This window comes from Poromitra crassiceps, assembly GCF_964638095.1.
Source record: "Poromitra crassiceps genome assembly, chromosome: 7".
In the NCBI taxonomy this organism is placed as follows: domain Eukaryota; kingdom Metazoa; phylum Chordata; class Actinopteri; order Beryciformes; family Melamphaidae; genus Poromitra; species Poromitra crassiceps.
In genome coordinates this window covers 56,199,256-56,224,755 of record NC_139628.1, presented here as the reverse complement: position 1 = coordinate 56,224,755, position 25,500 = coordinate 56,199,256, and the positions used below count along the sequence as shown (strand labels likewise).

Below are 25,500 nucleotides of genomic sequence, written 5' to 3'. Positions count from 1 at the left end.
TCTTTCATTGCTTTACTCCCTCCCTCTTATTCTCTCTTTCATTGCTTTACTCCCCTCCCTCTTATTCTCTCTTTCATTGCTTTACTCCCTCCTCTTATTCTCTCTTTCATTGCTTTACTCCCTCCCTCCCTTCCCTCTATTCTCTCTTTCATTGCTTTACTCCCTCCCTCTTATTCTCTCTTTCATTGCTTTACTCCCCTCCCCCTCTTATTCTCTCTTTCATTGCTTTACTCCCTCCCTCTTATTCTCTTTTTCATTGCTTTACTCCCTCCTCCCTCTTATTCTCTCTTTCATTGCTTTACTCCCTCCCTCTTATTCTCTCTTTCATTGCTTTACTCCCTCCCTCCCTCTTATTCTCTCTTTCATTGCTTTACTCCCTCCCTCCCTCCCTCTTATTCTCTCTTTCATTGCTTTACTCCCTCCCTCTTATTCTCTCTTTCATTGCTTTACTCCCTCCCTCTTATTCTCTCTTTCATTGCTTTACTCCCTCCCTCCCTCTTATTCTCTCTTTCATTGCTTTACTCCCTCCCTCCCTCTTATTCTCTCTTTCATTGCTTTACTCCCTCCCTCTTATTCTCTCTTTCATTGCTTTACTCCCTCCCTCTTATTCTCTCTTTCATTGCTTTACTCCCTCCCTCTTATTCTCCTCTTTCATTGCTTTACTCCCTCCCTCTTATTCTCTTTTTCATTGCTTTACTCCCTCTCTCCTCTCTTAAGTGCCTCTCTCTCCCCTTCTCTCTCTCCTGCCACCTCTCTGTCTCAGTCTCTCTCTCATCTCTCCCTCCAGGTTGCTTCTCTGTCTCTTTCTCCCTCTCTTCTTCCTTTCTCTCGCTCTCCGTTCGTTCCTCTGTTTCTCTCTCGACCCTCCCTCCCTCCATCCCCGTCTCGTCAGCATGTTTTGGTCATGGTGTCTGTGTCGGCCGTCAGGGAAGAAAACACAGTTCATTCCTTTATTCCACTGGATTATCACAGCAGTCATTTAAACCCTGTGTGTGTGTGTGTGTGTGTGTGTGTGTGTGTGTTAGCTAATGCTCGTTGCCACTGGTCTGTGTGTGTGTGTGTGTTAGCTAATGCTCTCGTTGCCACTGGTCTGTGTGTGTGTGTGTGTTAGCTAATGCTCGTTGCCACTGGTCTGTGTGTGGGTTGTGTGTTAGCGTTAGCTAATGCTCGTTGCCACTGGTCTGTGTGTGTGTGTGTGTGTGTGTGATCCTCTTGCCCTTGCTGCTCGTGTGTGACTGATGTTAGCAGCACAGATTAGCATAGCGACGGTCTGCCTCAGGCCACTGAAGGGACGGAGAGACCAGGCTAGTTTCTGTCTTACACATATTAACAGGCTAATGAAGTCAAGTCAACACAGCTTTTATTAGACAGGGTTTGTCGACAAGTCTGGAAAAGGAATAATAAATAAATAAATAAATCATCCCATTGCAATAAAGATACTTTATTGGCATCAAAAGAACACAACTGTCTTCCAACTCTTTGTTCTTCGGGTTTATATCCACAGAGAGTAATGAAAGGAGGATTATGTTGTTTGGGGGGGACGGGGTCGCAAAAAGTCTTTTTGTTTCATCACAATTCACATAGGATTACATATTCTAATAGAAAAAGTTGTTTTGTGGCCTAGTTTACAGCCATATTGTGCTCGGATGATCAGTATACACCATATTCAGCTCAAACACAAATCTTCAAATTCAGCGAAGAAAAGGTATTAGATGTTTGATTGGGAGGTTATAATACCCCTGTTTAAATATATGAGTGGCTTGCTCCTGATATATTCCCAGCTGTGCATATTATGAATGAGAGGTCCACCATAAAAAAAAATAATAATATTATTATGGAATATTATTGTCTCACTGCTGCCAGGTTAAAGGTCCTTACACACATCAAGAGCGATGCGAATATACGGCACGAAATTGCGATGCGAGTTTTGACCCACCTGTCAATCACAGCCACAGATGTGTACACGTCGGGAAACAAATTTCTGAAAAATCGACCGTGGTTCGAAAAAATAAACACCGCAATAACGCTCCGCGAAACTTCGCCGTTGGTATGCACGGTTGCATTGACTGATATACTGTAGGTTCGGAAAATATTATTGACGTGCGAATTAATCGCATGAAAAAAACGTGCTCGGTGTGTAAGGACCTTAACTGTCATGTTCTTTATGCCAGCGAGACATATGTTCTTCACATAAATTATATTGGGATGTTGCGAGGCGTCAGCCATTACTGTCACATGACACAGCCATTAATGTCACATGACACGACACTGAAATGTTGATTTATTGACAGAAGGAGGGATGGATGGATTTAACTTACTCGTAAAATTGTATTCCATACCAGCTCCGGTTCAGTATAATTGTTGTAATAGTTGTAATTCTTAAGTGTTTTGTTTTAACCAAGTAGCATAATGGGTGGGATTTGCATCGGATTGAGATTGCGTGACGTGAATTGTCACAGAAATGCCAACTAGATAGACTTTCAAACATTTAGTAAACTCTCTCCTCCCCACATCCCCCCCCCCCCTCTCTCTCTCTCTCTCTCTCTCTCTCTCTGTCTCTCTCTCTCTCTCTCTCTCTCTCTCTCTCTCTCTCTCTCTTCTCTCTCTCTCTCTCTCTCTTCTCTTCCTCTCTCCTCTCTCTCTCTCACTCTCTCTCTCTCTCCTCTCTCTCCTCTCTCTCTCTCTCTCTCTCTCTCTCTCTCTCTCTCTCTCCTCTCTCTCTCTCTCTCTCTCCTCTCTTCTCTCTCTCTCTCTCTCTCTCTCTCTCTTTCAGACTAAGTTGAAGCAGTTGGAGCAGGAGGCCCACCAGGCGGCGGGTCAAAAATTCCTGGTCTCCAGCAGCACCCAGCTACGAATGGTCTGTACCTTTATGTGTCTGTACCTTTATGTGTGTGTCAGCTACGAATGGTCTGTACCTTTATGTGTCTGTACCTTTATGTGTGTGTCAGCTACGAATGGTCTGTACCTTTATGTGTCTGTACCTTTATGTGTGTGTGTCAGCTACGAATGGTCTGTACCTTTATGTGTCTGTACCTTTATGTGTGTGTCAGCTACGAATGGTCTGTACCTTTATGTGTCTGTACCTTTATGTGTGTGTCAGCTACGAACGGTCTGTACCTTTATGTGTCTGTACCTTTATGTGTGTGTCAGCTACGAAGGGTCTGTACCTTTATGTGTCTGTACCTTTATGTGTGTGTCAGCACCCAGCTACGAATGGTCTGTACCTTTATGTGTCTGTACCTTTATGTGTCTGTACCTTTATGTGTCTGTACCTTTATGTGTCCTGTACCTTTATGTGTCCTGTACCTTTATGTGTGTGTCAGGGTAGGAAAGTATTTTTTTTTTTTTTTTTTTTATCTCCCCCCCCCCCTTCCCCCCCGATTTTTTTTATCCCCCATTAGTGCTAATTTTAATGTATTTATCCTGGTTGTTGCTCCACCCTCTGCCGATCTGGGGAGAGCTGAAACTGGCTCCATGCTTCCTCCGAGACATGGGCAGTTAGTCAGCCGCTTCTTTTCACCTGACAGGGGAAGCTTCACCCGGTAGGACATAGTACGTGGGAGGATCACGCTATTCCAACCAGTTCCCCTCCCTCCGAACAGGCGCCCTTCACGACCAGAGGAGGCACTACTTCAGGCGACCAGGATATTGCATGTTTTGTTGAGGGGTTCCTATACTGTATGAAGGAAACCCCCAGGGGGCACGGGGAGAACATGCAAACTCCACACAGAAAGGCCCTTTTGACAACCCCCACCCCGGGCGGTGGGCACTCGAGGACATGCGGACGGGCACGCACTCCTTCAGCGCTCACAGTGTCCCAGGTGGGATTCGAACCCAGGACCTTCTAGCTGTGAGGCGACAGCGCTTACCACTGCACTACCACTGCACCACCATGCCCCGGAAAGTCACTTTTTAAACGAGGGCTATTTTTGTCCTGGTGAAATATATTTCGGGGGCATTTTGGATTATTTCCAGGGCAATTTTATCAAATGTTGAAATGTAGAATGACACCGTGTGTGTGTGTGGTGTGTGTGTGTGTGTGTGTGTGTGTGGTGTGCGTGTGCGTGTGTGTCTTTGTCATCGATTTCCACTGTTTAAAGGTCCTGTTTGAGAAGCTGCGTCTCCATCAGCTCTGTGAGAACAAGAAGCTTCCAAAGACCATCAACAAACAACAGCAGTCAACATCAGAGGCTGCAGTGAGGAGCACACACGCACGCACACACATACACACACACACATGCACGTGCGCACACACACACACACCCACACGCGCGCACACACACATGCACACACACGCGCGCACACACAGACACTCAGACACTGTCATATGCACAAGCAGGTGCCACACATTAATTCTTTTTTAAATTTTTTCTTTACTTTTTTATTTGTTTTTTTATCCACACCATTCCTTCTTGTGATTTGATACTGTAAATAATCACATTCATGTGATACACACAGCTGCAACACTACACACAATGATAGATTTTCACAGTCCATAATATTAACATTTATGATACAAAGACAGCAAGACAACAAATACATACAGTGCAAGGGGATAATGCAAGTTGCCAAGTCCTACGAAGTCCAAAGTGCAACTGAACCTTTTAATAAACTATTTCTTCCGTCTTCCTCTCCTCTCGCATGTCTGTGTGCAGTTGTTGCAGCTTCAGGACCTGCACCCTCTGCCAAAGATCATTCTGGAGTACAGACAGGTGAGTCGTGGTCGCAACTGGTTTTCTTGAATCATGTGGTATTATTGTCCAGCAAAAATATCCTAAAACAACAGGTCTGCTTATTAACCCATTGATACCTGATGCAGCATTTGCGTGTGTATCCCTTTAAGACTCCCTTTAAGATGAGAATCCCTTTAAGTCTTAAAGCCAAGTGTAGCGCTGCCGCGTAGCTAGGAGGCACCGCGGCGTAGCTAGGAGGCACCCCGGCGTAGCTAGGAAGCACCGCGGCGTAGCTAGGAGGCACCGCGGCGTAGCTAGGCGGCACCGCGGCGTAGCTAGGCGGCACCGCGGCGTAGCTAGGAGGCACCGCGGCGTAGCCAGGAGGCACCGCGGCGTAGCCAGGAGGCACCGCGGCGTAGCCAGGAAGCACCGCGACGTAGCTAGGAAGCACCGCGGCGTAGCCAGAAGGCACCGCGGCGTAGCCAGGAGGCACCGCGGCGTAGCCAGGAGGCACCGCGGCGTAGCTAGGAAGCACCGCGGCGTAGCTAGGCGGCACCGCGGCGTAGCTAGGAGGCACCGCGGCGTAGCTAGGAGGCACCGCGGCGTAGCTAGGAAGCACCGCGGCGTAGCTAGGAGGCACCGTGGCGTAGCTAGGAAGCACCGCGGCGTAGCTAGGAGGCACCGCGGCGTAGCTAGGAAGCACCGCGGCGTAGCTAGGAGGCACCCCGGCTCTCCCCATAGAAGCGGGTGAAGAGCTCATGTGTGGGAGGGGCTTAAGGCAAAAGGGATTCTTTCACCATCCAAATCAAACGTGAGATAGTCAATATATGTTGTTTATCTTACCTGCATTTTGGAGGAGCAAAGTTAAACAGTCCCTTTTGCATACAAGTATATACCGTAAATTCCGGACTATAAGCCGCGGCTTTTTTCCCGTTTTTTGGCCTTTTTTGCCCCCTGCGGCTTATATAACGGTGCGTCTTATCTATGGATTTTTTCCAAAAAAAAAAAAAAATCTCTCTTTTTTAGCACTCTTTCTAACTATAAATCCACTTCTGTTTTAATTTCCTCTCTTGCCCTCTTTTAACAACATAACATAACATAACATAACACAACACAGGTAAGCAGAAAGAAAAAGACAAGCAATCACGCCATGAATGAGGAAATGACTCACCTGCTGGAGGCTGGAGATACACCGCTTGGGCTAAACTTTTACTCCGTGAAACACTATCGATTAAGTCCGACATCGCTCAGAGGTTTTGAGCAGCTTGAAAACAAGTTTGAAAACGTGCAGAAGTCCATCCACTCACTCACTAAAGAAAATAATGCAACCGTGAAGAGTTTCACTCGTGTCCAGCCATCTGGCCGAGTTAGAGCCGAAGTCCCGAACACAGTGAGAAAACCTCCCGAAGGTGCTGCTGCAGCGGGGTGCATATTGTCCGGCCAGCCGACCGAGAGGCATGCGAGCCGGGCACTATTAAACAGTTGGGGTGTGTGAGGTGGCTGGCTGTGGAGGTGGCGGTTTCTCCTCCTCCTCCTTTCTTCTTTCTTTCCGGCCTGCCACCGAGGGCCATCTTCATCTGCCTACTCCGCTGGCCCGACCGTCAACTCATCCTCCAGGCTGCGGGGAAGAAGCCCCTCACCTGGGAGGGTACGCGCTTTTTCGTCCCGGCAGGACCTCCGCGTTGGTGCAACAGAAACGCGCAACATACAACAGCAGCATCGAGTCAATGGATATCGCTTTGGCGTACTGTACCCAGCGAGACTCGTCATAACCATTGATGGACAGCGGCGGAACAAGAGCTCAAAGTGAAACTGCCGAATATCTTTTGAGTTGGACTGGTCAATAGTACTGTGGGTAACTAAAATAAAAAAATAAAAAACGGAATTCTCTCTTCTTTAGCACTCTTTCTAACTATAAATCCACTTCTGTTTTAATTTCCTCTCTTGCCCTCTTTTCACCACACCGCGGACACTGTGTGCACTGTAAAAAAAACAAAAAATACCACAATGTGTGATTTTGTCTGGGGATTAGTGACCTGACTTTTGTTTTGTTGAAATGTTAATAAATGGGAGCTTCCCCAAACAGCCATCCATTCCCGACAATCCCCTCTGTGCACGAAGCCTTACATATGGTAATTAAACATCAAAACACCCGCGGCTTATAGACCGGTGCGGCTTATAGAAGAAAAAAATAGTCACCTTTGAAGGTGCGGCTTATAGACCGGTGCGTCTTATAGTCCGGAATTTACGGTACTTAAAATCAGTATAGTGGAGGACATGTACTGTAACAGTATCTACACTATCTAAATACTGACCTTGGTTTTAAAGTAACAAATTGTTTTGTTGCCTTCAGGTTCACAAGATCAAGTCCACTTTTGTCGACGGGATTCTGTCATGCATGATGAGCAAGGTGAGGCTACCTGTGGCTCTGACCCTCACACCTTTTTATTTTTTATTTTTTTTAACTATTGGTGTCTTGTAATGTTTGCCAATTAGGCTTGGGAATCAATCCCAGAATGCAGTGCAAATCAATCCCGCTATGCAATGCAAGATTGCGCATTGCATTCTGGGATTGTTCTCCACCATATTGGTTGAGTTACATTACAACCGTAACTCGACTTGATAAGAGGTGACATCATGTTTACAAGCCCTCTCGGGTTTTTTAGATGTTCACCTGCACAATATGTAGGCAAATGTTTATGTTTGTTATATTATGTTTTAAATGAGTGCAAATAAATAAACTCATTCATAATATTGGCTACACGAGGATAGCTGGCATTTTGCCCTGTGTTCAAGCTCCACCCCCTTTCCCAATGCCCATTATTGCAGCCTTTCACACAACTCGACCGCCCCAGCCGCCAGGAAAAGGAAATGAACGCAAAGAAATAACTTTAACGCAAAGAAAACACTGGCGCAGACACTGTGTGACAGCAAGTAAAATGGCGACAGTGGGTGGGTCACATTCCCAACACTAATGCATGCTCCCTTTTCACAGCAACCATCTTGAGGTGGTAAAGCAGGAGGTACCACACGTGTAAGCAATAACATAACGAAGGCCCTGAACACCTAAACGGAATGGAACCACAGTTAATGGTAGTGGTCACACCTGCTTTACTTCCTGCTTTACCACCTCAAAACAGTTGCTGTGAAATGGGTCTATTCGCCAAACGTCATAAAGTCAGTACCTAACTTTAGGTAAGTTTCCATCTCGCACGCCATGTCTGGCAAACTTTCCCAATCAATGCCAAAGCCCCCCTTTGCTCATTGTGAGATATGGATTTTTGTTGGAGAGTCTCCTTAGGGCGCCGAACAGCAAGTGTCAAGAGAAGGTTGAAGGCCAGACAGCATCGTACAGATCATACAGATCTGTTTTCCCCATTACTGTTGTGCACAGTCTGCTTCACTGTGGGAACACTACAGGTTAGACGTGTGCTCGTAAGCCACGCAAACCTCATGGAGGGGCGGCTTTAGCTCAGGAGGTAGAGCGGGTCGGCCAATGACGCAAGGGTTGGCGGTTCGATCCCCGCTCCCTCCCAGCTGCTGTCGTTGTGTCCTTGGGCAAGACACCTAACCCTCCTTGCTCCCGATGGTGTGTAGGCACCCTGCGTGGTAGCCTGCCGCCATCGGTGTATGAATGGGTGAATGTAGACTACCTACTGATTGTAAAGCGCTTTGGATAAAAGCGCTATATAAATGCAGGCCATTTACCATTTACCATTTACCATGAGTAACCCGTAGTGAAGAGAGCTCCCTACGCACAGCCAGGGGAATGACCAGGTGCTGGTCGGGTTGCAGGAACATTAAGAATCAAAATGAAAATAATACCACCACCGCACACTGCAATGACTTGACTGTAGGGATGTCACAATATATCGTCCCACAATATAGCGCGATATCAAATCGTGACGATATGTATCGTTGAGATGAAATCTCATATCGCGAGAAAAAGAAGCTGAACATGGTGGCACTGATCTGCATCTGATTGCATGCTCGCTCTCCTTTTCATTGCTTTGTTTGAACAGACGAGGGACGTTATACAGACACAGAGGATGAAAATGGTGAAATGACTCAAATTAGCGTGGAGGATGCCCCCTCAACTTACAAATCTTAAATATCGTTATCGTGAACCCAATATCGTGTATCGTATCGTGTCGTGAACTGAGTGTATCGTGACACCCCTACTTGACCGTGATTTATTTGGCGAACAACGCGTTTAGCAATCGCTTCCTCAGGTGCGCTCAATCTAATGCCATAAGAGCTCAGGTAACTTCATTAGTAACCCGCCTTGGAATTGTGCAGGTAAGGTGGGAATGCCGTCATCATTCTATCCCATTCCTACTCTCAGTATTTCCAATGGAAAACTCCAGAGGAATACTATGGTCCAATACAGCACAGTAACACACAGTGCAACAGAGTGACCCTCAGGGTGTCATTACACCGCCCTTACACCAGAGAGCGCTCACAGGCCTAGATGCGTTCTGTTGTGGTGTGATAGTGTGTCGTAGTACAACCCCCTCTTTGGTTTCTTGTTTACTGCCACTGCTGTTTTTAGTTTTAGTTTAGTTTAGTTTATTGGACAGTATATACAATACATGATAAAAGATTGTCACGTATCATTAAAATATGTCAAGGATAACACAAAAAAGTCATAGACTTATTTCCGTTGTGGTCTTTGGTCTTGGCACACAACAAAATACATAATCAAATATAATCACATGTCAACATTACAAGTCAACGCTACCTCATAAAAAAAACAGTCAATAACTAAACAAAATACTACCTGACCACAGTACTTACTGCCTTTTGAATAGGCAGACAGAAGATGTAGCTTAGATGCATCATTCCAGTTTGCTGCCCCCTCTGACTGGAATGCTCTGCAAAAAACCCTCAAACTGGACAAACTCATCTCCCTCTCTGCCTTCAGACTCACTATTTCAGACACCCTCACTGATTCTTGTACATGCTTCCCTTCTCTGTAGGGTAGCACTTGTATCACGTCCATTACACACCCCCTCTGTCCACCTTTACTTGTTTTTATGCCCCCTTGCACTCATGTCTGCTCACTTTCTGTTTTTATACCTCTGTGTTATTGTTGCTGTCCTTGCGTTGATGTTGTGTTATGTGTTTTTTACTGCTGTGTTTAATGCTTATTGTTGTTTTGTTGCATCTCATTTAATTGTAGTTTTATGTGCTTTGTTTGTTTTTAACATGTTTTGATCTTTTAGCCCTCCTCCCTTTTCCCCTTATGAGGCAGGCCGACATTGTAAATAAGAATTTTGTTCTTAATTGTCTCGCCTGGTAAAATAAAGGTAAAATAAAATAAAAATAAATGTAGATAGACTTTGACTCTGGCTTAGATATAACAAATAGTCAGACTTCAGATGCCGTCTCAATTCCTCCGGTGCACAAAGGTAAAGGTAAAGTCCCACTGATTGTCACACAATGTGTGAAATTTGTTCTCCGCATTTGACCCATCCCCTGGGGGAGCGGTGAGCAGCAGCGTGCGCCGCGCTCAGGAATCACATGGTGATCTAACACCCCAATTCCAACCCTTTGATGCTGAGTGCCAAGCAGGGAGGCAAATGGGTCCCATTTTTATAGTCTTTCGTATGACTCTGCCGGGGATCGAACTCACGACCTCCCAGTCTCAGGGCGGACACTCAGACGACAAGGCCACTGAGCCACAAAGCGGTTTAGTTCTTGACTATTCTTAACACGTTCACTGCCAATGACGAGTTGAGTCGTCAAACAGAATCCAAGCGTTCACTGCCAACGACGAGTTGAGTCGTCAAAAAAAAAAAAAAAATTTTTGACGGTGCTACGTGGATCAATGCCCCCCGCGTCTCCTATGGAGATATTGGAAGTATTGAATGTGTATAATCTATTTTACCGACCAGCTAGGTGGCGACGGTGCTCTCCCGACAGAGAGAAAGTCAACCAAAAGCCGCCGCCTCCCGCGGCTGCTTCCTCCATTCTCAAGGAAATGGCTTGGCGATTTTACAGTCATCAGTCACCAGACTCGCCCGAGAGCGGCCGCGCCAGCAGCAGCACACGGGGGATTGCAAATTTGCATAATAGATTATGGGTGAAACACACTTTGAAACGCCCGCAGAAAGGCCAGAATCGCACGCATTCCGAAAACCCAGAAACGAACGAGCCTCATTCTCATACTGTAGGCGGGGACGCTTTCGCGCTGCTGCGGTGGGGGGTTCCAGAAATGGACTGGGTGGGCAGCATAAAGCCTAGAGTCGCACGGGGCTTCATCGGGGCTCTCAAACCCAAGAGACGAGTGAGCCCTATCCACACTCGCTGCCAGGGAGGGAGGCTGCTCAAACTCGCTGCCAGGGAGGGAGGCTGCTCAAACTCGCAGCAGCAGCAGCAGCAGCAGAGCACTCGCTTGTGACAAACGCAGGCTGAAATCCACCAGACACGCCCACGGGGGGAGGAGTTTGAAGGAGAGGGCGTTCGGAACTATATTGTTTGGATGTCTGATCTCTCACTGATGCCAAAAATAAATGGTTAAAGTGACTGTTCTGCCTGTTTGATTGAATTTCACAAAACTGCGATTATCTCAGCTTTCACTCTCAGACGCTAAAACCATGCTGTACTCAACGGCTAATATCTACATAACTACTAACTCTACAAACTAACTCTTTTAGACAGAGAAAGCACACATTCTATTAGTACTTTTGTGAACTTTGTGTTCACAAACTCCAAGCAGAAAAGAATCCTCGGCTCTTGTAAAATGAGCCAGAATCCTCAAAAAACGGCTTGGCAGAAGCTACTGTACCTACAGCAAAAAAAAAACGGCTGGCAGTCAATGTGTTAAGCAGGACTACGGTACAATGAATTCTGGGTAAATTAAGACTATTTTCAAAGTAGGAAACATGGCCATCTGACTAACTGCATCCAAACACTCAGCTCTGTTTACTCCAGCAGAAAAAAACGAATCTATGACTATGAGCAAAATGAAGACTGGCCTAACACTATAGACCAGTCTAAACTAACACTATAAACCAGTCTAAACTAACACTATAGACCAGTCTAAACTAACACTATAGACCGGTCTAAACTAACACTATAGACCGGTCTAAACTAACACTATAGACCGGTCTAAACTAACACTATAGACCAGTCTAAACTAAGGGGTTGTCCTACAACCCAGGTTTAATGAGTGAAGCGAGGCTCCCACCTATTGCCATCTCTGCGTGCGTGGTACACGCTATCGAATGCTCTTACCTTTTATTACTTTAAAAGTGTCCTTTCCAACCATCCATTAGACCGTTGACAGGATGCAGACTGGACCCTTGGAAAATCCGGGGCGATCCTGACGGTCTCATGGTCTCCGATCCAATAACAGGAGTAGAGGCGGGCACAAGCCCTCACGCCTGGAATTGGACCGGGAAAACCCCACTCACCCGGCATTCGGCCACAACCAGACAGACTGGCAGCAAGGCACCTGAGGTGGGAGCCTCGCTTCACTCATAAAACCTGGGTTGTAGGACAACCCCTTAGTTTTATTTCGTTGAAGCTCGGCTCCCACCTATTGCCACCTTACAACCGACCTTGCTGCAAAGGAGCACCTAAGTGCCCGACCTTGCGACTCTCGATCGAAAAATGGGCCGCCACGGCTTATAGCGCATGGGAACCCGATAAGGATTGGGGAGCAGTCAGCGAGGCAACTAGTCCGTGGAGGCAGACAGAACCGCATGAGCGAATGTCGCGCCTCCCACATCCAGACTATAAAACCTCACAAAGGTATGGTGAGTCGACCATGACGCAGCTGCGCACATATCTTCCACCGTCACACCGCGCAACAGCGCCCAGGAAGAAGCCACGCCCCGAGTAGAGTGGGCCTTAATTCCTTCCGGTGGAACCTTCCCAGCGGCAGAATAGGCCAAGTTAATGGCCTCCACTATCCAGTGCGATAGACGCTGTTTGGACAACGGCTTGCCCAAAGCCTTAGCCCCATGGCACACCAGAAGCTGGTTAGACGTACGCAAAGTACGCGTCTTGGCCACATAGGCACGGAGCGCCTGCACGGGGCAGAGCGACCGAAGTCTCCTCTCTTCCGCCGAAGAAGAGGCGGAAGGCTCAAACGCGACCAGGTCTATGGTCATGGACCTGAAGCCAGCCCCAATACACTTAGGCTGATAAGCAGGGTTCGGGCGGAGCGTGGCCCTGCGCCCATCGTTAGAGAACACCATGCACGATTGTTGCACTGACAGGGCAATCAAGTCTCCCACTCTCTTGCCGGAAGACAAAGCGAGAAGCAATGCCGTCTTCAGCGAGAGGTGTTTCAGGTCGGCAGCGTCGAGTGGTTCAAACGGAGGCCTCGAGAGGCCATCCAAGACCGTGACCAAGTCCCACTTGGGAAAGATGTTCCTCGTCTGGGGGCGAAGCTTGCGCACACCCGTCATGAAACGAGAGACCAAAGACAGGCCTCCCACTGTCTTGCCCTCGATGTCCATGTGGCAGGCCGAGATGGTGGCCACATAAACCTTAAGGGACTGCGGCGACTGGCCCGCTTCGTACAGACCCTGGAGGAAGCAGAGAATGGGCCGAACGTCGCAGGTCACCGGGTCCAGGTTCCTTTCTGCGCACCAGCGCGAGAAGGACTGCCACTTGTAGGTGTACTGAGTGCGAGTCGAGGTGGCTCTAGCACTCTGTATGGTTTGCACCACGTTCGCAGGCAGGCCCTGGGCTAGCAACCGTTCCCGTTCAGGGACCAAACGGCCAGCTTCCACTTGTGTGGGGATGGGTGGAGTATCTCTCCGCCCGCCTGCGACAGCAGGTCCTTCCGACGCGGCAGCAGCCACGGAGGACCTCTCGTCAGAGTGATCAGATCCGCAAACCAGACCTGCGACGGCCAGTGCGGGGCTACCAGAATGAGCTGTAGCCCTTGCTGTCTCACCCTGGCCAGCACCTGGGGAATCAGTGCGATTGGGGGGAACGCATAGAGGGCCGCCCTCGGCCAGACGTGCGCCAGCGCGTCGTGGCCCAACGGTGGATCGTCCGCGAGGATGGAAAACCACTGGGGGCAATGGTGTGCGAGCCGCGAGGCGAAGAGATCGACGCTGGCTTGCCCGAACCTGGCCCAGATCTGCTCCACCACCTGTGGGTGGAGAACCCATTTTGAATTGCGCGGGTTGCCCCGCGATAGCAGGTCCGCTCCCAGGTTGAGGTGGCCCCGAATGTGTGCCGCCGACAGGGACAGCAGGTGGAGACGGGCCCACTCGTGGATGACCGTAGCCAGCTGGTTCAGAGCCAGCGACCGGACACCGCCCTGGCGGTTGATGTACGCCACTGTCGCGGTGTTGTCCGACCGTATCAGTACATGGTGGCCCATGATCTGATGTTGGAAGTGCCAAAGAGCGAGGCGAACTGCCTCCAGCTCTAGTATGTTTATGTGGCGAAGCTGTTGGGCTTGCCATCGCCCGTTTGCAGCCTGGCCTTCGAAGACCGCGCCCCAGCCCCAAAGGGAGGCGTCGGTCCGAATCACTCGCCTGAGTGGGACCGGACCCAGTCTGGCGCCCTCTGAGAGCCAACAGCGGTCCGTCCACACTTCCAAGGCTTGGCGAGCGCGGTCCGACAGCGTAAGGACGCGGGACCGATGTATCGCTGGGTCCAAGCAATGACCGAGGAACCACCTCTGGAAGGGGCGCATGTGCAGCAGCCCCAGAGGAATAGCCGCGGTCGCCGCGGCCATAAGGCCCAGTAGCACGGAGCACTGGTGAACGGAGATCGTGCGTGCGCGATGCCGAGTCTCCGCTGTCCTCCGAAGGTTGTCCAGCCTCTCCGGAGAGAGGCGGGCGCGCATTGAAAGGGAGTCTAGCTCCAGACCCAGGAAGGTCGTGACCTGTTGAGGTACAAGGGCGCTCTTGCGCCAGTTTATAAGGAACCCCAAGGCCTGGAGGTGGGAAGTCAGCACCTCGGTGTGTGCGGACACCATCTCGCTCGAGCTCGCCGCTATCAGGGCGTCGTCGAGGTAGACGTAAACGCGGATCCCCATCTCTCGGAGGGGAGCCAGCGCTGTGTTGACGCAGACTGTGAAAGTCCTGGGACTTAGAGACAGGCCGAAGGGGAGTACGCAGTACTCGTAGGAGACTCCCTGAAAGGAGAACCGGAGGTACCTCCTGTGCCTTTCCACGATGGAAACGTGGAAGAAGGCGTCCTTTAGGTCGACTGACGTGAAGAAGTCCCCCGGTCTGATCGCTCTGAACAGTGTGGGGAGCGTTAACATGCGGAAGGGAAGCTTCCTGAGCAGGGGGTTTAGCCGCCTGAGGTCGAGGATGGGCCGTAGGGACCCGTCCTTCTTGGGCACCAGGAAGTACCTGTGGTAGAACCCGGACTGCCTGTCCTTGTCCGGCACGGGCCGTATCGCGCCCTTTGCCAGAAGCGAGGAGACTTCCTCGCCGAGGACAGCCATGGAGTCCGCATCCGCCAGGTCTGAGACAGGGATGCCCGTGAAAGCAGGCGGGGGGGCCGCGAACTGCAGCGCGTAGCCCTTCTCCAGCGTTCGCAGCACCCACGGTGTGGGTCTGCACAGCCTCTTCCACAGGGGGAGGCTGTTTGCCAGGGCAGGTCTGGTGCCCTGAGTCGGGGTTACCCCTGGCACATGATCCTGAGGTGCCACGGCACACGGCCCCAGCAGGACAGCCCCAGGGGGGGTGCGTCCCGGAGGCGTGGCAGCATGGCGTGCAGCCCCGGCAGGACCAGCCCATAGGAGCTGCGTCCCGGAGGCCGCGGCGAGTCGCCGCCCGTGGTGTGCGGCCCCAGCAGGACCAGCCCGGGGGGGCTGCATCCCGGAGGCCGCAGGAGGTCGTTGCCCAGCTGGTGCGACGCCAGCCGTGGGGGGGGGAATAGCAGGGGGGCCTGCAGATGGTGAGGTGCCTTCCGTGCACCTCGCAGCTTTCGCCGGCAAGGGACACGTACTGAGCAAGGCTCTCTTCGGCGCTCGACAACACTGCGGGACGCCCGGTCCTGGCAGCGTGGAGGCTGCCCCCCCCCCCCCCCCCCCGGGGGACCGCTAGGTACGCGCCGGGCCTCGGGGCCCGGTCGCGGTGGCCGACTTGTCAGGGTTACGGCGGGAGCCCCTGCTGCGGCGGGCACGGCTTCCTCGACCCGCGCCAGTCCAGGCTGGCTGGGGAGGTGTTGGCCCCGCGTTCCTTGGGGCATTCAAGCTGTTCCTGTCTGTGTTGGCCGGGGTACCGGACCACCCCTGGGGGTGCCTGTCCCGTGGACGGCGTGCAGGGCTGCCGCGGGTCGTCGTCGAACGACCTCGGGCAGGAGGTGGCCTCGCTGTGTGATGGGTCGCCCCGGTCTTGCGCGGCAGGACTCTGCCGACCGCCTCAGTGTCCTCACGCCGCCTCTGGGCCCTGCTGGCGAGGTCCGCCATTGAACCGAAGAGCCCGGTAGGGCAAACGGGCGCGTTGAGGAGGTCCGTCCTCTCATGGCCACGCAGGCTGGTGAGCTGCAGCCAGAGGTGACGCAAGGCGGCCACCGAAGATCCCATGACCCTACCTGAGTCCTCCGACACACACTCCAGCATCTTGAAGACGTAGTCGGAGACCCGGCGTAGCTCAGTGAACATTTCAGGCTCGGGGGCTGCTTGGACCTGGTCTACCAGGAAGCAATGATACTTCAGCAGGAAGGCCATGGTGTTGGCCATGGAGGCCGCCTGGCCTGCCGCCAGATAGGACTTTTCCAGGAGCGAAGCAGTCTCCCTGCAGGCTGGGGAGGGGAGCAAGGGCTTCCCTTCCTTCTTCTGGCCTGGAAGCAGATGGTCCGCCACTGCCTTCTCCAGTGGGGGGGGATGTTCATAGCCTGATTGGGCCCCTTCCACGACGCTAGACCAGCACTTAAAGCGTCGGATGGGGGCCTCAGAGGAGTAGGGTTTGGTCCAGGATCGCTGAACCCTACGCTGCACGTCGGGGCAGAAGGGCAGGCTACCCCGTAGCGGCGTCTCAACGGCGCGGAAGTGGGAGGGGGTGAACATGTCCTTCTCGACGGTAGGGGGCGTAGGCCAGTCCCAGTCGAGGGCGGAAACAGCCCTGGCCACGACCTCCCTGAACTCCTTCTGGTAGATCTCAGAGGAGATGTCGTCAGGAGGGGGGAGCCCCCTGGGGTGAGCCCTTTCTGGGTTACCCGGGCCGGCCAGCAGGGAGGCCTCATCATCTCGTTTTGGGTGGATCTCGAGGAAGTCATCCCAGGGTCCCCCGCCTCCGGCCATCTTGGCGGAAAGGCGAGCCCATTCTGAGACACGGGAGTCAGCCGCACCTTCACCCGACCTGGGGGAGGGGGGCAGGGAACAGCGGGAACCATGTGGGGAACCCAGGTGGGGACCGCGCTGGGAACCCGTCTTGTGCCGTGAACCTGCTGGGAAACTGTGCCGGGTATACTGCTCGCACTGCCGTGATCCCGACGGGAGGTCACGCTGGGAACCTACCTGGTAGCTGTGCTGTGAACCCGACCGAGAACCGCGTTGGGAAATCCGCGCGTCATGCCGCGGGCGCTTCGGCGGGGAGCACTGTTGGGAACCTACCTTTTTTCTTTGGTAGCTGTGCTGCGAACCCGACCGGGAACCCCGCGCATCTTGCCGTGGGCGCTTCAGCGGGCAGCGCTGCTGGGAACCCTCCTTGTGGCCATGCTGTGAACCATAACGAGAAGCACGTGGGGAGCTCCCCTGGGAGCGCTGCTGGGAACCCTCCTTGTGGCCGTGCTGTGAACCCAAAAGAGAAGCACGTGGGGAGCTCTCCTGGGAGCTGTGCTGGGAGCCCTCCCGAGAGCTGTCAACGTGCTGCTGTCCGAGAGGCAGCGGGCTGCCGGAGGTAACAGGCCCAGAGGTAGTCTGACTCTGGCTGGGCTCAGCTGCAGCAGCAACGCCGCCAGCGTGGCCTCTGAAGAAGTCTGCCCTGTATTTTTGAGTGCTACGAGGCATCTCAGTACAGGCGAGGCAAAACTCCGGATCTCCGAGGCAGCTATCTGCGTGGGCCTGTCCCAGGCATTCAACACACAGCGTGTGCGAGTCCTTGGCTGATAGCCACGCGACACACTTGGGGTCCGCACAGCGCTTCGCCTTGTTAACACTAGCCATCCTGTTAGAACACGCGGTAGTGACAGGCGAACAACGTTAACGTTAAATTTATCCTCTTCTTTTTCGCCTTGTGGGTAACACTGAAGCAAGCGAGTTAACACAAACCACTGAACGTGGCAGACCGAGCGCGCGTAGGCGGCAGGCTATTTTAGCGGGTCTTAACTCTAGCAAGCTAGTCGGCAATGGTGCCGACTAATACCTGTAACCAACACAAGAACGAGACTAAGCTACGAAACACGTGACGCTAGTAGCGGAGAGTTATCTCTACGTGAGGTTAGCTTAGACAGAGCAATTCAATTAGCAAGCATACAACGACACTCGGACCGGCTTGTTCTTAGAAGCCGCCGACAGTGAAAAAAAAAGCACTTAGCTCTGTCGCCTCCAACTTTCACCGCCCAGGCGAAGGTAACCTTCCAGACCGGAAAATCAACGACCGAGGTTCCCGTCCGCTACGCCGATGTACGGGGAGCAGTTGAAGTGAAAGTGGTCGGGCAAGCTAACGCTAATCTGGAGCAATAATTCACACGTCTGTCCTTGGCCGAATGCAGGTAAGAGTGGGGTTTTCCCGGTCCAATTCCAGGCGTGAGGGCTTGTGCCCGCCTCTACTCCTGTTATTGGATCGGAGACCATGAGACCGTCAGGATCGCCCCGGATTTTCCAAGGGTCCAGTCTGCATCCTGTCAACGGTCTAATGGATGGTTGGAAAGGACACTTTTAAAGTAATAAAAGGTAAGAGCATTCGATAGCGTGTACCACGCAGAGATGGCAATAGGTGGGAGCCGAGCTTCAACGAAATAAAACTAACACTACAGACCAGCCTCCTGAGACTGTGTGGAGCTCCAGCTTGTGTGTCTCACTCTGTGTTATTGAGCTCTGCTAATGAACTGCTCTGGCTGTCACAGCAGCTGCTTGGCTTCTGATGCTGCTGATTTGCTCGCCGTGTGGAGAGCTAACACACTGCACACTATCAGGCAGCAATGTGACACGCAGAGTCAAGTGTGTATTTCAATGTTTCTTTGCTATGAGAAAATAGTTTTATCGTACGTTTAATGTAACAAAGCTGTGGCAGCACATCGGGTTCTCAGGAGTTTGCGTGTGTGTTGCGTGGGTGTTGCGTGTGTGTTGCGTGTTTGTTGCGTGTTTGCGCGTTGCGTGTTTGCGTGTGTGTTGCGTGTTTGTTGCGTGTTTGCGTGTGTGTTGCGTGTTTGCAATCACACGAAAAGCAACTTGAGACAACAAGTCAAGTTTGTTTGTGTCGCCCATAATCAGCTCCAGTCTCAAGGGGGCGTCACCAACACCTGTCGCCAGTTATAACCTCATCGTCAAGTCAAGTCAAGTTTATTTATATAGCCCTAATTCACAAGCATGTCTCAGAGGGCTTCACAGAGAATATGTCTAGCTAATTCTAGCTGACACAACAGTAGCAAATTACAGAATAAAGATAACACATTGAGCAATTGATAGAGAAATATAGAAAATATAGAAATATAGGATAGAGCAGAGGAGAGAGCAGGAGAAGGGAGGGAGAGCAGGGGGAATGTGAGAGTGATGGGGTGGGGAGGGAATGGGAAATGTTGGAGGGTATAGGAGGTGGGGAAGGAGCCCGAAGAGAGCAGAGGAGGGGGGGGGCGGGGGTGTGTGTGGGGGAGAAGAGAGCAGGGGGAGGGAGGAGGTGGGGAGAGAATAGGAAATGTGGGGGAGGAGAGAGCGGAGAAGGAGAGGGAGGGGAAGGGGGAAAGAAAGAGAATGGATGCCATGCTTTAGAAAAGTGGAGGGGGGGGGGGTTCGGGAACGGGAGGAGGTGGGGAGGGAGAGCAGGGGGAGTATGAGAGACTATATGGAGAGTACAGCGAAAGGAGGGCTAGCTGACACAACAGTAACAAATTACAGTAGTAGTAATAACACATCGAACAATTATATAATAGAAAAATATAGACACACATTTTGCAAACGGACATATGTCGATTTCTTAGCAACCAAACTATGCTTAATTTAATTGGCTGCAAGCCTTTAGTAGTGAATCCCTTTGCCAAATAAACACATGTTCACATATAGAGCTTATGGGTGCCTCGCTTTAGGGTAGAATGGGTGCCATGCTTTAAAATAGTGGCGGAATAGTGGGAGGGGATATAATGGGTGTCATGCTTTGGTGTAGACTACCAGAGAAGCATCAGCCAGCCAGTGTTTCACCTTATCTGTCTGTCGGGGGCAGGGTCTTCTTCATCACCTAACACCATCCAGTACCTGCACAGTTAGTGTTGCTTATCATTTCTGTATGACTGACTGGCACTACTGCCAGCAAACAGCTAGCTCACATTGAGCATATTACAGACAGTAGCATGGCAATGTTGTTGCTACAGATGCAGCCAGCCAAACTGAGACCACTCCCCCGCGACTGTCCTGCGCGCAAGGTGCGGCAGTGCTGCGGTGGGAATATTTTTTTTTCACCTGTAAGTCCACTTCTGTTTTCACCCACCAGGAGGCGCAAAAACACACCGTCTGATTAGCTTTCTGAAAGACTGACTTCGCCCTGTGATTCGCCTGCCTCTCAGAGCAGTCCACCGTCAGTAGCCTGTGGTCTGAGGGCAAAGTTACAGTGATGTTGTATCGAAAAAATGAATGAAGGCAATGGAGATGGGCACAGTATTCATGTCAGGTTGAATGGCGTTCAGCTGCTGATATCAAACAAAATGAGTAAAGCTGTGTTCACACAGAGATATTTATTTTTCTCTCCGTCGCTCGATTCAACCCTTTGGAATCGCTCTGTCGCTCTGTTTAAATCGCTCATCAACAGGCACACGAATTGACGGACATCTGGGGGCTATAACGTTACGCAATGTCATGATGTTTGTCCACTACGAGCCACCGTAGTTGTTTACAAGCTAAGCCTATCAGCGTGCTCCTAACGCGAGCTCCATACCGGTAGTACAGACTTCACTTCATGTCAGCTGTCAGCCTGTCAATCAGCTGTCAATGCGGTTTGTTGCCACACAATAAACCAGCGGTTTGTTCCAAGCCAGTGTGATCCTTGACTCACTCTCACACGGTAGCCAATCAGCGTTGAACAGCGAGCGACTGATGCCAGCGTAATTTCGCTCCAGTTGGGATATTTCATCTCGGGCGACGAGCGAATTTTCGCCCTATTGCTCTGTCTCTGTCGCTCGGACGCCCAGCGATTTTTCTCCCGGGCGAATATACGCTCAATCGCTCGTTTGCATTGACTTTGTATGTTAACTCGATGCCAGCGAAAAACTTTAATAGGTCAGTGTGAACGCACCTTAACACAGCTGACTCTAAAATATACTGAAAATACTGTGTCCTAATGCTTGGAATGCTTCATTTTATTGCCTCTTGTAACAAGGCCTTTATGTTGTTTGAAGTGATTGTTTTGTTGTTGGCCCTCTGTATCTGATTTACTCCTCTACTGCTCTCCCTCTCTCTCTCTCTCTCCCTCTCTCTCTCTCTCTCTCTCTCTCTGTCTCTCTCTCTCTCTGTCTCTCCCCCTCTCTCTCTGTGTCTCCCTCTCTCTCTCTGTCTCTCTCTGTCTCTCTTGCTCTCTCTCTCTCTCTCCCCTCGACACTTCAGAACTACATCTCCTCCACATGGCACCAGACCAGCGTGGTAACCGGCAGAATCTCATCCAAGCACCCAGTGAGTACAACCCCCCTGCCATCTCTCCACACCTCCCTCTCTTCAGCTCCTGCTCTCCCTTTCTTCTCCTCGCAGCATGTCGACTGGACATATTCAAGGTTTTGTTGTGGCTCATTTGACTTTCAGTAAGGCCTTATGCACAAGAGCGTTCCTTAATCACAAGCAAAACAGACTGAGAGAAGCAAGGTTAGGGCCCACAGCGTGGACGTGGAGGCAGGAGACAAGGTTAGGGCCCACAGCGTGGACGTGGAGGCAAGAGACAAGGTTAGGGCCCACAGCGGGGACGTGGAGGCAGGAGACAAGGTTAGGGCCCACAGCGTGGACGTGGAGGCAGGAGACAAGGTTAGGGCCCACAGCGTGGACGTGGAGGCAGGAGACAAGGTTAGGGCCCACAGCGTGGACGTGGAGGCAAGAGACAAGGTTAGGGCCCACAGCGGGGACGTGGAGGCAGGAGACAAGGTTAGGGCCCACAGCGTGGACGTGGAGGCAGGAGACAAGGTTAGGGCCCACAGCGTGGACGTGGAGGCAGGAGACAAGGTTAGGGCCCACGGCGTGGACGTGGAGGCAGGAGACAAGGTTAGGGCCCACAGCGTGGACGTGGAGGCAGGAGACAAGGTTAGGGCCCACAGCGGGGACGTGGAGGCAGGAGACAAGGTTAGGGCCCACAGCGTGGACGTGGAGGCAGGAGACAAGGTTAGGGCCCACAGCGGGGACGTGGAGGCAGGAGACAAGGTTAGGGCCCACAGCGGGGACGTGGAGGCAGGAGACAAGGTTAGAGCCCACAGCGGGGACGTGGAGGCAGGAGACAAGGTTAGGGCCCACAGCATGGACGTGGAGGCAGGAGACAAGGTTAGGGCCCACAGCGTGGACGTGGAGGCAGGAGACAAGGTTAGGGCCCACAGCGGGGACGTGGAGGCAGGAGACAAGGTTAGGGCCCACAGCGGGGACGTGGAGGCAGGAGACAAGGTTAGGGCCCACAGCGGGGACGTGGAGGCAGGAGACAAGGTTAGGGCCCACAGCGTGGACGTGGAGGCAGGAGACAAGGTTAGGGCCCACAGCGTGGACGTGGAGGCAGGAGACAAGGTTAGGGCCCACAGCGTGGACGTGGAGGCAGGAGACAAGGTTAGGGCCCACAGCGTGGACGTGGAGGCAGGAGACAAGGTTAGGGCCCACAGCGGGGACGTGGAGGCAGGAGACAAGGTTAGGGCCCACAGCGTAGACGTGGAGGCAGGAGACAAGGTTAAGGCCCACAGCGGGGACGTGGAGGCAGGAGACAAGGTTAGGGCCCACAGCGTGGACGTGGAGGCAGGAGACAAGGTTAGGGCCCACAGCGTGGACGTGGAGGCAGGAGACAAGGTTAGAGCCCACAGCGGGGACGTGGAGGCAGGAGACAAGGTTAGGGCCCACAGCGTGGACGTGGAGGCAGGAGACAAGGTTAGAGCCCACAGCGTGGACGTGGAGGCAGGAGACAAGGTTAGGGCCCACAGCGTGGACGTGGAGGCAGGAGACAAGGTTAGGGCCCACAGCGTGGACGTGGAGGCAGGAGACAAGGTTAGGGCCCACAGCGGGGACGTGGAGGCAGGAGACAAGGTTAGGGCCCACAGCGTGGACGTGGAGGCAGGAGACAAGGTTAGGGCCCACAGCGGGGACGTGGAGGCAGGAGACAAGGTTAGGGCCCACAGCGTGGACGTGGAGGCAGGAGACAAGGTTACAGCTAGTAAGAACTCAACAATCAGACAAACAGAAAGAAACGGTTCTCTACTTAGTCTAGGTACTTTATCCACTAATTGTATGTGGCGATTTTGGTTTCCATTATTTATTTTTTTAAATATTTTATTTTACAATTTTCAAAACATAGGGAACAAACAGGCTCAGACAAAAACAAAAACATACATACATACATCTATATTCCAGTGTTGGCATTAACCAGCCACATTCAAGTGCTCGTATGCCTGTAAGAGTGTGTGGCATCACACGGAAAGGGTCCATAAAAAGTCAGCCGGGCAAATCACCCGTCTCTCCCAACCTCATCCAAGTAGGCCAGAAACGGGTCCCAGATAACCGAGAATTTCTTGAGCGAATTGGTCCTCAGGAACCGGAGTCTCTCCATACGCACAACCGAGACCATGTCCGTCAGCCACAGCCGAAAAGAAGGTGCAGAGGGGGACTTCCACTCCTTCAGAATGAGTCCCTTGGCAACACTCATCCCCTGCATCAGAGACTGCTGCACAGCATTAGGGAGCATTAGGGAGCAGAGAGGATTCTGAGCAGCAGAAGATGGCGAGTTCCACCTCCGGCTGACAAGTTATTTTATAGGCCTTAGAGTACCAATCAAATATTTTGGCCCAGAATCCAGATAGCGAAGGGCAAAACCAAAAAGCATGGGATAGTGTACCTTCCAACACCTGACACCTATCACATAGTGATGAGACAGAGGGGTAGATAATTGTGCAACCTTTGGTTTCCATGATTAATATTGGTTCATTTCAAGAACATCCACTTTCGTTGTAGTTGACACAAGTGATTAGGGCCCAGCAGTGGCTACGACAAGCCTACTACTGCAGGTTGCTTCTGCTATAGGCAACAGTTCTCAGTTAGCAGAGCTGTCCAGGGTGCTGAACTGCAGTGGAGTGGAGAGCTCAGGCCATGACTCTGTACCTGCCTACAATACCCAGAAGGCCTTACTGAAGATACAGCAATGGAAAGAGAAAGCTGAGAGTGGACCTAAGTTAATGGCACTGTGCCCGCTCCCTGCACCACGACTTTCAGCTCCTACCATCTGGCTCCTGTCTTAGACTGCCCACTATTGAGACTAATGGGTACTACAGACTCGCCTTTGTGCCGACGTCCATTGTTTTTGGTTGTTGAGGGTGGTGATGTTTTTAGGTATGCGTTTTTATTTTCTCATAATGGTCATGAACTACATCATACATATCGTCGGTGTCGGGCCAGGACCTCGAATGTCACTTTTTTCACTTTCTTACTTTTTGTCATGAATCAATGCCATTGGTCACCCTTCACGTCTCTGTGTGGTTTTTAACAAATGCAACCAATGGAAAAGCATTAAAACGAGCTTGTGAGTAAATCTCGTAACGCCATTCGCCCTCAATCTGTCAGTCAAACCTCGAAATCCCCCCCCTACCTCCGTGTGTACCCCCCCACGCAGGACACTAAACCCGGAAAAGACACACGGCAGACGCGCTGTGTATTTCTCATATCGTTTTGACTCATCCTGGCTTCCTCTGACGTTAATATATCAATCAAATGTTTTCCAGTTATTCCTAGGCTGCAAACTTGTTTTAACATGCAAATCGGAGTGCTTTCTGACGAGAATAAAGTAACGTTAACGTTACGTTATGTCAGACTATTTCTCACCCCATGCGAAAGCCCCAAATCGGCCATGAGAGGCGAGGGGCAATCCTGCTGCTCCTGCACGCGCGCCCGCGGCCTGGAGCTTGGGGGCTCGTGCATGAGGATGCGGCTGCCTCCCGCTTGACTGGCCATGAGAAAGCGCTTCCCAGTCGGACTGATAATATAAACAACATCATTTGAGCTTATCCAGGTCAGATATTTATAAAGTAATGACACATTCAGCGGGAAACTAACTATAATTAAGACATGTGCCAACTTTGACGACATTTGGTTCAGTAGTTTAAGAGCAAACAGGTTTTTTTTACTTCCTGAAAAGTTTCTGTTTTGGAAATTCGAGGTCCTGGAACGACAGCAGCGATATGCGTACTACATACACATCATATACATCCTTATAAAACAGCTTTCTCAAATCAAGCACTCTGATTGGCTCACAGCTGTGGTATATTTAGCGTATACCACTCTGATATACCACAGTTAGAGCCGCATCCCCGGAAAACACTCGGCCTCTGAGAAAACAAATGGTAGCTAGCTAGCCTCCTAGTGTCGCAAACGGGAGCTCCGCTCCACAATGCCCAGAGTGCCTTGCGGTAGTGTTTACTGCTCGTCTCCTGCTAGTGACGTCATCAGTATAGGACGGCTAGGTAGCCGCTAGCTAGCTAACGACGGTAACAACGTTCGCTAGCTGGCTACCGAAATAGAAACATTAGC

At 51.4% G+C, this 25,500-nt stretch overlaps 1 protein-coding gene across 1 annotated transcript in view; it reads left to right on the top strand.

Annotated features, from left to right (window-relative positions):
- poln (polymerase (DNA directed) nu) overlaps nucleotides 1–25,500 on the top strand; it is a gene marked incomplete at both ends in the record, with an annotated part of 221,806 nt that overhangs the window by 31,326 nt on the left and 164,980 nt on the right. Inside the window, 5 exons of the mRNA XM_083640219.1 lie at nucleotides 2,774–2,857; nucleotides 4,101–4,196; nucleotides 4,656–4,712; nucleotides 7,027–7,083; nucleotides 21,355–21,420. Coding sequence (XP_083496345.1) covers nucleotides 2,774–2,857; nucleotides 4,101–4,196; nucleotides 4,656–4,712; nucleotides 7,027–7,083; nucleotides 21,355–21,420 — 360 coding nt within the window. The remainder of the gene's footprint in view (nucleotides 1–2,773; nucleotides 2,858–4,100; nucleotides 4,197–4,655; nucleotides 4,713–7,026; nucleotides 7,084–21,354; nucleotides 21,421–25,500) is intronic.